At 41.4% G+C, this 13,950-nt stretch overlaps 1 protein-coding gene across 21 annotated transcripts in view; it reads left to right on the forward strand.

The window, feature by feature from the left end:
* Positions 1-2,359: 2,359 nt before the first annotated feature.
* LOC147236653 (ankyrin-3-like) overlaps positions 2,360-13,950 on the forward strand; it is a 130,736-nt gene continuing 119,145 nt past the window's right edge. For all 21 annotated transcript variants that reach the window (XR_015108536.1, XR_015108548.1, XR_015108542.1 and 18 more), the window contains exon 1: positions 2,360-2,724. Coding sequence is in view for 18 of the 21 variants with exons in the window: in XM_086171841.1 (XP_086027967.1) it covers positions 2,656-2,724 (69 nt within the window). In the remaining 3 variants the exon portion in view is untranslated. The remainder of the gene's footprint in view (positions 2,725-13,950) is intronic.

Raw genomic sequence — 13,950 nt, forward strand, 5'->3', positions numbered from 1 at the left:
ACACATGGTATCGAGGCAACATTCACCCTCTCATTCACATATCATCTAAAGACATTAAACTATTTACTCGGCAATTCACACATCATACACAAGATAAAACCATTCATCCTCTCATTGACACTTCATATAGAGACAAATAATCTTTCATTTTCTCATTCACACGTCATAGAGACGGATAACTATGCACTCTCACAATTCATCATATAGTGACACAATAATTCACTCTCTCCTTCAAAGGCCAAATAGAGACATTACGCTATTTACTCTCCAATTCGCACATTGTATAGGGAAAAACAACCATCCATACATTCTGTATAGTTCACTTTGACATTTACACATCATAAAGAAGATAAAACCATTCATCCTCTCATTTACACTTTATATAAAGACAAATAACCGTTCACTCTCTCATTCACACAACATGGAGACATTGAACTATTCACTCTCTGTCATTTATCATGTAGAGACGCACAACCATACGGTCTCATTCATTCGTCATATAGTGACTCATTAATTCACTCTCTCATTCACACATCTTCTTTAGCTTTATTTAGTTTAGCGACCAGGATTGAATTAAACCCTTGTAACGTCGCTCTTTCAAGAAGCGCCCAAAATGTTTGTGTAGAACTCCGATTTTGCTTATAAAGCGAAAACATCAACAAAAACAAAGCCACTCGTGATGGAAAAGTAAAGTAGGTTACAGCAAATTCCTCACAAGTCCTCCATTTTACCCCGTCTAATGAGATGTTTCCCTTTTTGCAAAGGGATGTGCTCAAATATTTGCCCATTTATCACATGGAAATACTCACACACACCACTTTTTTTGTTCTGTTATCTCTTTATCTCTCTCAAGGCTTTGCTAAAAAACAAACGAGTGTCTCTCCGGACCCTGTCTGTTCCAACTAAGGCTAGGAAACATTGAAAAGGGGCCGGCATTATGGGCAAGTGGTTGGATCTTTGTTTTAGGGCATATCTGGAATTCTATTTCATAATTTATGTAAAGAAAAAAACAAAGCCTCCATGTTTTCAGGGATGTCCAGGGGAGGTCCTGGTATTTTTGGAGAATATGGTTTGTTTTTCAGGGGGACAAAAGAAAAATGATAAAAAAAAATAAAAAAAAATGTACATGAATTTGTCCAGAATTGCCCAAATCTTGACAAAATGATTTTTTTTTTTTATTGGCTGAATTAAAAGGTATGTTTTTCATTTCTATATGATGCAAAAAGTATTACCGGTAGTTTTGACTGCCATTTTACTCCTACTCATCTCAAGCAAGAGAACCAGCGATCCGAAATGAGAAACTGTTTATTTTAGCCCGAGGCTCAGAAATGGAATTGGAGCCGTAAAGGTGCAGGAGCCAAAAAACCAACACTTTGGGGTAAAAAAAAACAACAAAAAAAACTAAGTATTTATAAATGAACTGATATCCTCGTTTGCTTACTCGGTAATGGTTATCAGGTGAAATGACTCATTCTAAAAATAAAAATCATTTGTGCAATTTAGCAGAAACCCGTTGGACCGACACATATTTACCCGAGAACAGGCAGGAGTGAATCTGCATGGGGATAGAAGGCGAGGATAAAGAACCTGTTGTTTGGAGGCCACAATTTACCACAATCCCTCTGTTTTTCATTTGTTCTTTCATTTCTTCCCCCCGCCGCCATGCTTTCTTTCATTTGTCTGATTCACTGTTTTGTTGTTTTGTCCTCCACACATCCTCTCCTGTCCCCTAATCTCTCCCTCAGTGTCACACCAAAGCTTTTTTTGTTCCCATTTTTTTTTCCCTGCCTCTCTTTTATTCTTCTTCTGCCGTCCCTCCGATGATCCCTCAACGGTTGAGACCTGCAGCTCCAATCGAATTGTCACGCAGACATGTTTCTTGTTTTTTAATATTTTGGATTTTACATGTATGATCCTTGCGCTTTCCAAAAAAAAAAAAAAACACACACACATGCACACACACTGTCTAGCTTCTAACCACTCAGCCAGTTGGTCAGTGCCTGGATCCAGCTGGCAGAGGCCGGTGGATAGACTTCCTTTTCTGGAAGGACCTGATGCATCGTGTTAATGATCCTCTCTCCCCGCTGGCTCGTCAGAGATGCGGAGAGTCTCGTTTCACATCACGTCTGTGATGGGAGCAACAGCCGGCAAGGACCGAGTGGACCAGCCACCCCACCCACCTGCACACCCCGACCTTATTTCTTATTGTTTCACCCCTTTTTTTCAGCTTAGACTTACATTCGGGAGGGGAGGAAAGGGGTGTAGAGGGGTTGCCCATCTCCACCGATCCCACCTCCTCTCCTCCTCCTCCTCCTCTTCTTCATCTCCACACCCTGCTTGGAGAGAGTCGCCAATTGCGCACGGCTGCAAGTGGGAGTGGACCCCGACGCCAGCGTGCCCGCAAGTGCCCGCGAGTGTGCGTGAACGTGGGGAGGTAGAGAAGAAGAAAGGAGAGCATCCCGATCTCTACTCAATTCACGTTGTGGTCTTTCAACAATCCTTCCTCCGAGCGGACATGAACGTGGCGACGTTTCACCGGTGAAGACAGCGGCTCTCCTCCGACAGGCTCCTACATGCTGGATTTTTTTAAAACACGCACACTCGCGTTAAAAGAAAAAGAAAAGTGAGGACGGGAACGGGGAGAGGTCTGCGATCATGAGCGAGGAGGCGAAAGAGAAAGCAGGCGGTGGAAAAGCGACCCATCGTAAAAAGAAAGGCAAAAAGGTAGGAGAATGAATGATGAGCTTTCTTTGTCTCGGCGTGCGCTTCCAGTTGTTGATCCTCCGGAGATGTGCCGTGCGTGTGGATTGAAAAGTAGAAAAAAAAAAAAAAAGGTTGTCGGATGATGCTTGATCGATAAGCGAGTATCGATCAACCCCTTGCAAAGAGGGCTTTGACAAAATTGCTTTTGATAATTTATTGATTATCAGATGTCAACAGCAAGTGGCGTGCGTCCGTTTGTTTACACCCCCCTTATTTTTATTTATTTTTTATTTTTATTTATTTACTTACTTATTTATTCACATGACACAACCTCGAATCAGTTTTTCAGAAGTATGGCACGTTTGTTTTTTTTTAGCCTCACCTGGAATGTTACCGAAGCTCATTGAAGTGCGTCCTGTCAATCACCACCTATGAAAAAAAAAACACAAAAAACAAAAACCTGGAGCTGCGACTGGATGGTCTGGTTGTTTTGCTCCGGGGTGAGTGGCTGCCGGGCCACTGGTATGTAAAGGTGGAGAGAGAGAGAGAAGGTGTGTGTATAATGTAAGGGGATGTCCTCGGGGGGTGGGGTGGGGGCAGTAGAATGCATCTGTTGTGCTGTCAAAACCCACTCCACAGCCCTCCTATGTGTGTGTGTGTTTGCACATCAGAGAAAACCCAATGTGATGCATCGCTGTCCTTTTGTTTACCTCAGGAGTCGCTTTAATAAAAGGTATTTAAACCTTGGCAACATGCTTGGACTCAAGACTTGGAATGCTGTTTTGCTTTAGCTTGAGCTCACATGTATACACTTATGTCATTTTCTGGTCGTGGTCTACCACTTAACACCCAGAGGCCGTATTTTTGTGGTATAAACACCACTAAAGCACAGTTCCTGTCTGCCCATCCGCCTAATATGCTGTTAGTGGAACTAGTTATAAAAAACAGACATTAAAAAGTATATTTTTCCCGGCCGAGGTTACTTTTCGTGGATGGATACAGTTATAACAGATCATAAATTATGATAGAGCTGATGTTCAGGGAAAGAAGTCCCGTCGGTCCATTTTTTTTAAATTTTATGACAAGAGTCATCACTGCATGTGCACAATATTCACCATGGTAATAAAAGTAATTAAATACAAGTCGTTAAATACAATGAGATTCTACGCTCAGTGACGGGTGGTGTCATTGTATTCACACAATACGTGTGAATACAATGACAAAATAATCAAATGGATTCTTTTCATAGTTGAAAAAGGTAAAATATCCCAACGTGATATGGAAGAAAGTAGCTGAAATATATCTTGCGTCACATTCCGTGAATGCATTCATGACATACACACACGTGGCACACGTGTGTGTACGTGTGTGTGTGTGTGTGTGTGTGTGTGCAGAGGCATGGTCTTTTCTCTGCTCAACATTGTTCGACTCCACCGGTCACGTTTTGTGAATTTACTGACACTGACACGATGAATAGAAGAACACACTTTCCGCTTTTGCCTTTTAACAGTTTTTAATTTTATGAGGATTTTCCCTTGAAATATGTTTTTGCAACCTGAAGACCTTTCTGGCATTTTGAGAATACTGTCAATACAAAAATTGCTTTACTCGTACTCTACGACACATAATATTTTATGCATATTATGAGTCTTAAACATGATATAGTGATATTATTTGCAAAGGTATAGTGGTTAAAATATACAAAATTCAATGATTTTGCTTGTTTAAATTTTTTTTTATTTTATAATTTAATCAAAAGGCCATTTCAATTCTATTCATTTCATTTTCGAGCAGTTTGCACCTGACCCTCTCAGAATATTGTGGCGCTCCGTAGCTTCGGTCTTGGTAAAGATCAGCTCAACCTCTCGACAGATTGAGATAAAACAAGTTGGGCTACTTTTCTTAAAAGGATTATAAATGAGGTCAACTGTTCTCCAGTTAAGTATTTTTACCCAACAAGTCCTGGCCCGTTATCGCCTGAGCTGCAGACAAAAGCCAGGAATGGAGCACTGAAACCATACATGTTACTTTTTTTTTTTTCTTTTTTTTTTTTAACGTATGTTATGCAGTCGTGTACGAGTGTATGGAGCTTTCGTCGCATTTGAGAGTCATGATCCACGCGTGTGCACGCAGATGTGCCAGATGTGTTAATGATTGTAACCATGGCAACTAGTTTCTCTTCTGAAGGGAAGATGTTCAGGGTGAGAGCAAGCGGGAGTGGGAGAGTGGAGAGGGGGTGGACTGATGAACTTGGTGGCCAGAGCTGGAATATATTTTTCATGAGGCAGCTTCTGCAAAGGATGAGGCTCAAGGATACAATCAAATACCTGTTGACTCAAGGTTCTAGGCCCAACCTGATCGCGGCGGCGCTCGTAAATCAGCGCCTAGCATAATGTTATGTTTGCCTTTTTTGTGCGTGTATTAAGTCTGGTGTGTGTGGTTGTGTGTGTGTGTGTGTCGGTGCTGCTCCAGCATGTCTTTGTGTAGCACTTTGATGTTTGACGTTTCTGCAAATGCTCCACGATTTCACAGAAGCTAAATGATAAGAGCTCGATAGCATGATAGAGAAAATTAGATTTACATAGCGCATGCGTGCACGCGCACACACACACACACATACACACACACATGCTGTATTCAATGATATTCAATTGCATAAATTCGATCACCACACACATAAACACACATTAGAAGATGCACTCTTGTTGCCGGGCATCTGTTTTTCTTTGGCTCTGCAGGGTGTTAGTTTTAAATTTGCCCAAAGAGCAATCCTCCTTCAAAAGAAGACAAAAATAAAATGCACTTGCAAGATAAGAAGCCACCCCCAAGGGACTGGAAATATCTCCCTTTTACAATCCTTAGAACTAAACAGAAGCTCAATAAAATATATAAATAAAAAATAAATAAATAATAAATAGATAAATAAGTGGTTGATGGAGGATGGGTGTGAGTTCCTATAAATCAAGATAAAAAGAAAAAAGACAAAACCAATAGTAGTTGTCCGTGAAGAGATTAACATGACTGCTCTACCCAGCAAATACTAACGACGATGCAATATCTTAGTGCTAACAATTACAGTTAATGGCTGAATGGGATGCTGCTGTAAATAAACCACAGGTTTACACCTCTGCATTAAAAGGAGTCTAATCTTTAATTATAGTGAACAGACCGCATCAGCAGAATACTTACTATACTGTGTGCATTTACGGTGAGCTTATATAAAATTGTAACAGATTATTAAAGAATATGGTGATGTCCTTTTATATCAAATCCACTCAAGGATACTTTTATTTTATGTCAGGATTCCATGTTGAATAGCAAAGTAAATACTCCAAATGAATTTTACATAATGTTACACAAAGGGTGTGTGCACACAAAGAGTTATGGAATGGCTTAGTTTCATCATGTTTACATGATGAAACATGATTACATGATTACATGATTACATAATTACATGACACGATTACATGTTTTCGGTCTTGAGTTTTTTCTTTAGATCGAGGTAAGAAACTGGTTTGTTTGGTTTAGCATGATAGCAGTGTGCGTCTGCAGCAAGAAGGTTCCTGGTTCAGTTCCAACAAGAGGCTTTTCTATATGAATTTGCATGTTCTCCCAAAACAGGCCAAAAACATGCATGAGGTTCATTAGAAAACCTTCTATAAGATCTGCGAATAAGAAAGTGAATGTTGTATATCTCTATATGATGTGTGAATGCGAGGGTTAACGGTCGTACATGAATGCATCACAGGACAGGACGTGAACATACCTGTTGCTCTTGCAAAATGAAACATAATGTAGATGCTGAAACCGACCAGAAGATCATGGCAAAGTTAAAAAAAATAGAGATGTGACCTTTAACCCTCTTTCATTTTTCACTGGACTGTATGAAACCATTCTTTTTTGCGTGGCCTCTGTTGCCTTACGCCTAATGAGGCAGCTCTGTTGTTTGTCTTGGATGTTGGGGCGGGAGGGAGTCTGGTTGAAATAAGCTGCTCAGTGACAGTGACTTCATAGACAAAAAATGGCACCTCTCATCCCCCCGGATAACAGGGCACTGGCGAATGTGCTGATGGAAGATGTGACGTGTGTGTGTGTGTGTGTGTGTGTGTGTGTGTGTTTGTGTATAAGAAAGTGAGAGAGAGAGAGAGGAGACAGCAAGATATTGCTTTTGTTTTTCAGATTACATTAATGGACTTGGCACAGAGCAAATTCTTAAGAGGGGAGATTGTGCTTTATAGGCTGCAGTGAGAGACTCTGAGGAAATGTGTGCACTTAAGGGCGACATGCAGTAAATACTTCACAATGCTAAGTGACGAATGAAGTATTGGCTTCGGTGCATATGCAGGTGTATACTGATTTCAAAAAAGGGTAATGAACTCTAAATTATTACAATCATCTAGCCCCTAATGCCCCTTAAATTACCTTCTCGATGATTTGGGCATCGCATAGAGTTTGGCTGACTTACATAAAGCTGTGCATGCACGGGCACTGTATCAGATGGAGTGCGGAGGTGTGAGTAAGTTGCACATGTGTGCTCCCTTGGCAGCTCTATAAATGTATGCATGCATGTGTGTGTGTGTGTAGGTGGGTTATTCCTGCACATTTCTGCGTGGATGTGTGTTCAGGGAGGTAGGCATCGCTGGCCCCGGCCACAGCTGCATGCCTGGGGAGAGGGCGCAGAGGTCGGCCTGTGAGAGCTCCGTCACTCCTGGAAAACTCTCTTCGGGGAGAGAGAGAGAGAGAGAGAGAAAAGGGGATGAGGTGAAGAAAGAGGAGAAGAGCTAGGGGAAAGAGGGATGCAGACTTGAGGAAAGAGGTGAGGTGGAGTGGGCTGAGAAGACCCAGTGAGGGGGAAGTGAGGTGTGAGCGGCCGAGTGACAGAGTTGATAGAAGGGAAGGGAGAAAAATGTATCCAGAAAGGCTGTCTCTCTCTCTCTCCGGAGGTTCGGGAAGGGCAAGATGGAGTCATATTGCTTACTGATCTGCCGGTTTGCTTCAACAACCGGTCACAACTAGTTATTGGCAAACCTGTGGCGGCTGTTCTTCCGTGAGCTCGAGCAGGATGTTATTTTACAGTCGGTGGAAAACAGAAACAGTCGCACCGATGGAGACTTAATCAACAAAAAAGGTCCCAACAAGAACCTGCCACTCCAATCTAGCCAAACCCCAGCCCTTCTTTCTTCTTTCATCAGTAAAAGCAGGCAACTCGAAGAAAAGCCTGAGTGAGTTTTTTTTTTTTAAATGCGCTGTTGGAAAGAAGAAATCAATAGTGGTTTGAGCACGGTTCAATTTAAAATGAACCCCCCCCCCCCTATGAAATGGCCGACTGCTCTTGTCTGTTCTGCTCATTTGAAAGCTTACAGTGAGCGTGTTTGAAGGGAAGAAAAGATTTGTGTGTTTGATTTTAAGGGAAACCTTAGTATGTATTTCTTACAAATGAATACTTAGGTACTTTTAAAGAAAAAAAAAAAATCACTTCCAGGTTGAACATCAAAAATGGAGAGGCTTACTTAGTTTTAGAGAATCATTAGCAAAGTGTACTTAAATGATCACTCACTACTTGGGAATGTTTTTTTGGCAAAGTGTAGACATTTTGTGTAGATTAAGCGTGACATTATAGGTGCATAGGCCATATATACAATTACATATATATATATATATACAAATATTTATATGACACACCTCATACAGCACAGTTTTTTTAATATATTCAGAAATTATAAGTGGTATTTTCCATCTTTGCTAATCAAAAAGATGCAAAAGAGGAGACCGATATTTCCATCTTGGGCCACCGGGTGCTCCAGATTCCCAGTGTCTGCTCAGAAATTATTACCATCCATTAATGTATGTCTTCATATCCACGGTGTTTCTGTGGTGGCAGCTGCTGCCGCCTGAACCCTGCAGCCTCTTCCGTTTCACACAGCTCCATCCGGAAAGCGCTTTATTTGTCGTCACGCCGTGATCTTTCTATTCCTCTCCTCTTTGAAAGACTCCACAGCATGCATCACAATATGCACACCAGAAAATTCACCACATAGATTTGCACCGTCAGATTTGGGGCGGGGGGGACCTTTTATCGAGTTTGGGATCCTCCTTAAGCCTCTCCTGGCTCAGTGTCGCCATGGCAACTGTTACATGCAACAGAGCAGGATAACAAAAGCTTTTGTTACATACAAAAAGACAAAACACAGATTAATGTTTTCCGTTCTGTCTGCCATCCTTGTTATGACTGCAGCATTATTTCACCTCATTGCTTAATTATTTCGTCGTGTTTTTCCTGCGCCTCGAAACCAATATCGCTGCACGCACACGCACGAAAATAGTCCCTTCATTTATAGCTCGTGCGTGAATCAGCCAAGTCACAGGTGCACCCACTGCTAATTGTTCTGTTCAAATAAATTAGCACAAGTCGACCGGATAGAAGAGCTGCTAATAAATTCATTACTATGATTATGTTGTGTGACATCAGCAACAGCCAGTTTGTGACATTTGTATATCCGGTAGGCAGAAAAAGGACACCTTTCACCCTATTCTATCTTGAACTTGAAATCGCAATTAAATAATTCTGGACTGAAATGTGGGGCCAATGGGTTTTCGGATATCAGGTGTTATTTACTTGAGTCACACGCATGGATGCATTGTGGGGTATCGGGAATAAATCCAAGGGTGGAATCCAGCCAGATGGCTCACCCGAGCTCCCTCCGTGAGACGGAGAGCGCCGCCTTGCTAGTGAGGAATCAGTCGTCGTGTTCTCGGTCTGAGGAGAGACGGCAGCGGGGCTCTCTCAAAAAAAAGAAAAAAAAAGGCCACGTGTTAAGACCCTTCTGCTGGCTCTCAGCATCAAGATGCACTTAACTGCAGGATCTGGCTAAGGTTGAAATTCAAAAATGTCTGACAGCCAGACAAATTTAGAAAAGACTGCCAATTTAGCACCCCTCACACTGAATCATGGGAAACCAAGTTAGGGCCATCTCCTGACACAAATTTCCCTTTTTATATGCGACTTCTCATTGCTACCTGCTTGTTTGATAACCAAGTTCAAGCTTGTTTTTTCTTTTTTTATAGATGTAAATTTTATTTGTAGGTTTTCTCCGGGTTCTGCAGTAGGTTATCTAGAGACATTCAATACCCGGACTAGTGAATGGTTCTATGTTTATATGATCTGTGAATGAGATAGTGAATGGTTGTATGTCTCTGTATGATGTGTGAATGGTTGTATGTTCAATATGACATCTGAATGCGTTAGAATTGCTGAAATTCAAATTCCAATACATTACACCTCGATCGATCAGCGAGGAAAGGAGGAAGAATCGGTTATTCTACAGGCAGTTCAAAAACTACAAAAAGCAAACATTGCTATTGGTTTTGTCCAGTTTTTTTCTTCGTAGTTTGGTTTAACACCCCGTGTTTCACAAAATGAAGATTGTATGGTTTGACCCTTCTTGTCAAACACTTTTACTGTGAGAAGCGAAAATTTCTAGGATCTACAAAACCCAATTCCCTCGATTGCTGTTCCCTCTCTTAGGCATTGAAAATGTGAATATTTAAAACACCATCAGCCCTTCAGTACAGTGTTATACCTCCTTTTTTGGGGGATTTTACTAGGCTTCCTTGTCAGAACACGTGAAAGACATTCGGGGAAAAATTGGGAGCTGTACAGAAGGGACCGTACACATGCTCACATTTTTTAAATTTCAGTTCAGGGTTGACAGCAGCATAATGTGAGCCCTGAGGCAACGTCACCTTTCCTGATGGTAGCCTTTGAAAGGAGGATGGGAATAGGTGTGAAGGCAAGGTGAGCCAGGCACTGAAGATGGATTAGGGACAGGGGAAAGAATGGGAGAACGGTATCTTTAAACGAGAACGAAGCACAGTGAATCACGGCGGGTGAGACCTCGTGGGACTGGCGTTAAGCAGAAGAAAAGGCAGGGGCTGTGGGAGCGGTGGATGAGTTTTTAGGACGTATGCTTACATGTACGACCAAAAATCCCCCCCCCAGGCCCGCTTGGAATCTACATTCCTTCAGCGAAAGAGAGGGTGCGTGCTAAATTTTGTTTCTTGACAACCTTACGCAACTTAACAAACATCTTGCCGCTGCTGTGAGAAACCCATCACCTTTGCCCGAGAACCAAAAAAAGCTCACCTCATCTGTTCTTTCGTCATAACATCCCATTTATCTGGCAAGTGATCGCAGACAGGTAAAAACTGATTTACAATGTTTTCATTCGATGGTTGGACATAAATCTCTGTTCTATAATTTTAGTCTTGTTTTGAAACATCTATCTGAAAGCAAATCCCAATCTTGAACTTTACAAGTGTGCTGAAAGCCTTCCTTCCTTTCCTCAAACACAACCGTCCATTCTCTACATCACTAATTTTCATCCCTGACATTGTTTTCCTTGAGATTTATTTCACCCGTGAGTGACACAGATTGGAAGATATTATTGCGGTGCTCATCAGCACCGCAAATTTACAACATCTACCGTTGGAATGACAGTGATGAAGTGAGTGATTGGATGGAAAAAGCTAAAAGCTGCTGGGCCGGAGTTACATGATATGAAAGAGTCATCTTTTTCACGTGGTCATTTTAAAAAAAAAGAAATGCCAATGTCAATTGACTTGGAGTTTAATGTGTTTTTTCTTTTTTTGCACGGCCATTATTTGCACGTCGAAACTAATTTCTGCCACACCTTGTGTTTAATGCTGTTGTGGCTCCTGACAAAACTATCAACCTTTGCAATGACGACTAAGGTGACCCATTAAATAGGTAGTCACAGGTGACTAGACCTTTGTCACAATTTATGTTGACAAAATTACCAAGCAATACAACTTGTAACTAATAGGCGGCGAGATACACAAAAAGATGTTTCCTTTAGCTACCTAAGCTATGAGGAAGGTACATCAAAATTGTTCACGAGTGTTTTTTATCTACAATGACCACGGTGGGTTATCATTCTATCATAGAAGAATTGTCAGTTAAACTCCAGATACCTCTGAATATGAAGAGAGATGCCTGTTTGACCATTGCCTGTATGACCGAAGCACGTATGTGCAAGCCTGAGCAGGTCATGTAGTAACCAATGCACGTATGTGCAAGCCCTCCCACAACCCATAGGGAATGCGTTGAGGTGCCTGTTTTGTGGGGAAAAAAAAAAAAAAAAATCACGTGTCTATGAAATAACTTGGGCTGATTTCAACCTGACTGAAAATCGCCCCAAAACAAGACCGTTCCCCGTGGAACGGCACCGCACACTGATTGGATGTTACATTCAGAGACAGCTACAACGATCAGAACTGCTGTAACAGCAGTAGATTGTAATTTTAAAAATTCTCTCCTTTGCCGAGCTTTCGTGGTGCGTCGCCCGGATCTCCCTGATGAACAAATCGCCCCAAGTCTCATGTCAGGTCTACCGAATTCCCTAAGAACACATTACCGTTGACTGTTGTCAGGTGACACCAAGAGCATTAAGCACTGATTTGATTATCATAAATACTCTCTGCTTGCTTGGAATCCGTATCTCACAGATTGCCCGTGGTGGGAATCTTCCATGGCCTCGTGCTGACGTTACCTCGGTCAGTTACGGTACACACGCAATGTGACAACCTCCAGCTGTGAGGGTGTGAGTTTGCTAATGAGATACCCTCCGGACCTGTATGTGAGCACGACGGTGCGTGTGTGTGTGCACATTTGTTTGTTGATAGAATAGACCAGACAAGTTGTGAGAGGTCATGCGGAGATCATTCGGTGCCATCACACCAAACACGACGCAAATGTACGATGGGGCCAAATCTGTGTGGATCAATATGGTAATGGAGGTTGTGAAATTAGGGACCGTCTGATGCATAAAAGCTATTATAAAGAAGGTGTCCAGGAAGCAGCTTAGAAAAGAGGCGTCAGTGAAAAGAGGAAGGAGCCTAAGTCTTTCCCCACTCCGGTCATGAATAAATCACAGCTGAGATCTCCTCCCTGCCTTAGCCAGCATGGACCAGTATACTTGCATACTTAGAACGCATCCCAGATGGCCTAATTTACCCGCAGAGGATAAGCCAAGTCATAATTTACTAGCTGAGGACTCTCTATGATTGCTTCATCCATCATCAATTAGCTGCCGCCGCCACTGAAATCAAACACTTCAAAAAGGCAGGCGTGGGGGAAATGACTATTACCTCCAAGAATGGTGTTAAACCAAGCCAAAACAACAACTTGAATGGGAAATTTCAAAAGTTACGACCGACAAAGAAGGGGGGGGGGGAGGAGGAGCAGTATGTAGTTAAGATGTTGTAGTGGCAAAATGACACACACCTGTATCCCCCCCTCACGCCCTCAACATTAAATCTGAAAATACCCATCTAAAAATGACTGCCCCCTTTCAGTCGCGGAGGAAGCGGTTACATAAAAGCAAGTGGGAAGACGAGATCGGTGCAAAAAACAAAAAGAGAGTGGAAAAAAAGGCAAAATTACTGAAAAAGAAAGTAGTCATGTGTATGCTTAGTACTGTACTGCACTCCCTTAGAAACAGTAATGGAATCGGGCAGGAACAAAGAGAAACCATTTCCTCCCTCAGTGTCATTAAACAATGGAGACATCGCATTCACCATCCGAGACGGAGAGGAATTGAATGGTTCTGGAAAGACCTCTACAGTTCAGGTTATGATTGAGAGTGTTGGGAAAAAATATAGATAAAATTATATATATATATATATATATATATATATATATGTGTGTGTATGTATGTTTGTATACATACGGGACTGTCTCTGAAAATTTGAATGCTGTGATAAAGTTCTTTGTCTTCTGTAATGCAAGTACAAAAACAAAAATGTCAAACATTCTGGATTCATTACAAATCAACTGAAATATTGCAAGCCTTTTATTATTTTAATATTGCTGATTATGGATTACATCTTAAGAAAACTCAAAAATCCTATCTCAAAATATTAGAATATCATGAAAAGTAATTTTTGTTTTTTTAATAGCATTACAGAAGATAAAGAATTTTATCACGATATTCAAATTTTCTGAGACAGTCCTGTATATACACAGTGGCCCCTTAAGCTATGAATCACTTTATATAGAAATTTTATATGAAGTGCAGGTTGAGCTAATTTTATCCTTGAAATACAAAAAAAATGTCGTGATACAAATACAAGAGCGAGAAATTTCAAATTTGAAATTTGGGCCGTATGAACTAAGCGAGCTCCCACAGCTGGAATACACTTAATGATACCACCCTGTCTTCTGATTCG

The sequence above is a fragment of the Fistularia commersonii genome, chromosome 2 (assembly GCF_037954325.1).
Source record: "Fistularia commersonii isolate RoL2024-O1a breed Wild chromosome 2, RoL_Fcom_v1.0, whole genome shotgun sequence".
Classification (NCBI taxonomy): domain Eukaryota; kingdom Metazoa; phylum Chordata; class Actinopteri; order Syngnathiformes; family Fistulariidae; genus Fistularia; species Fistularia commersonii.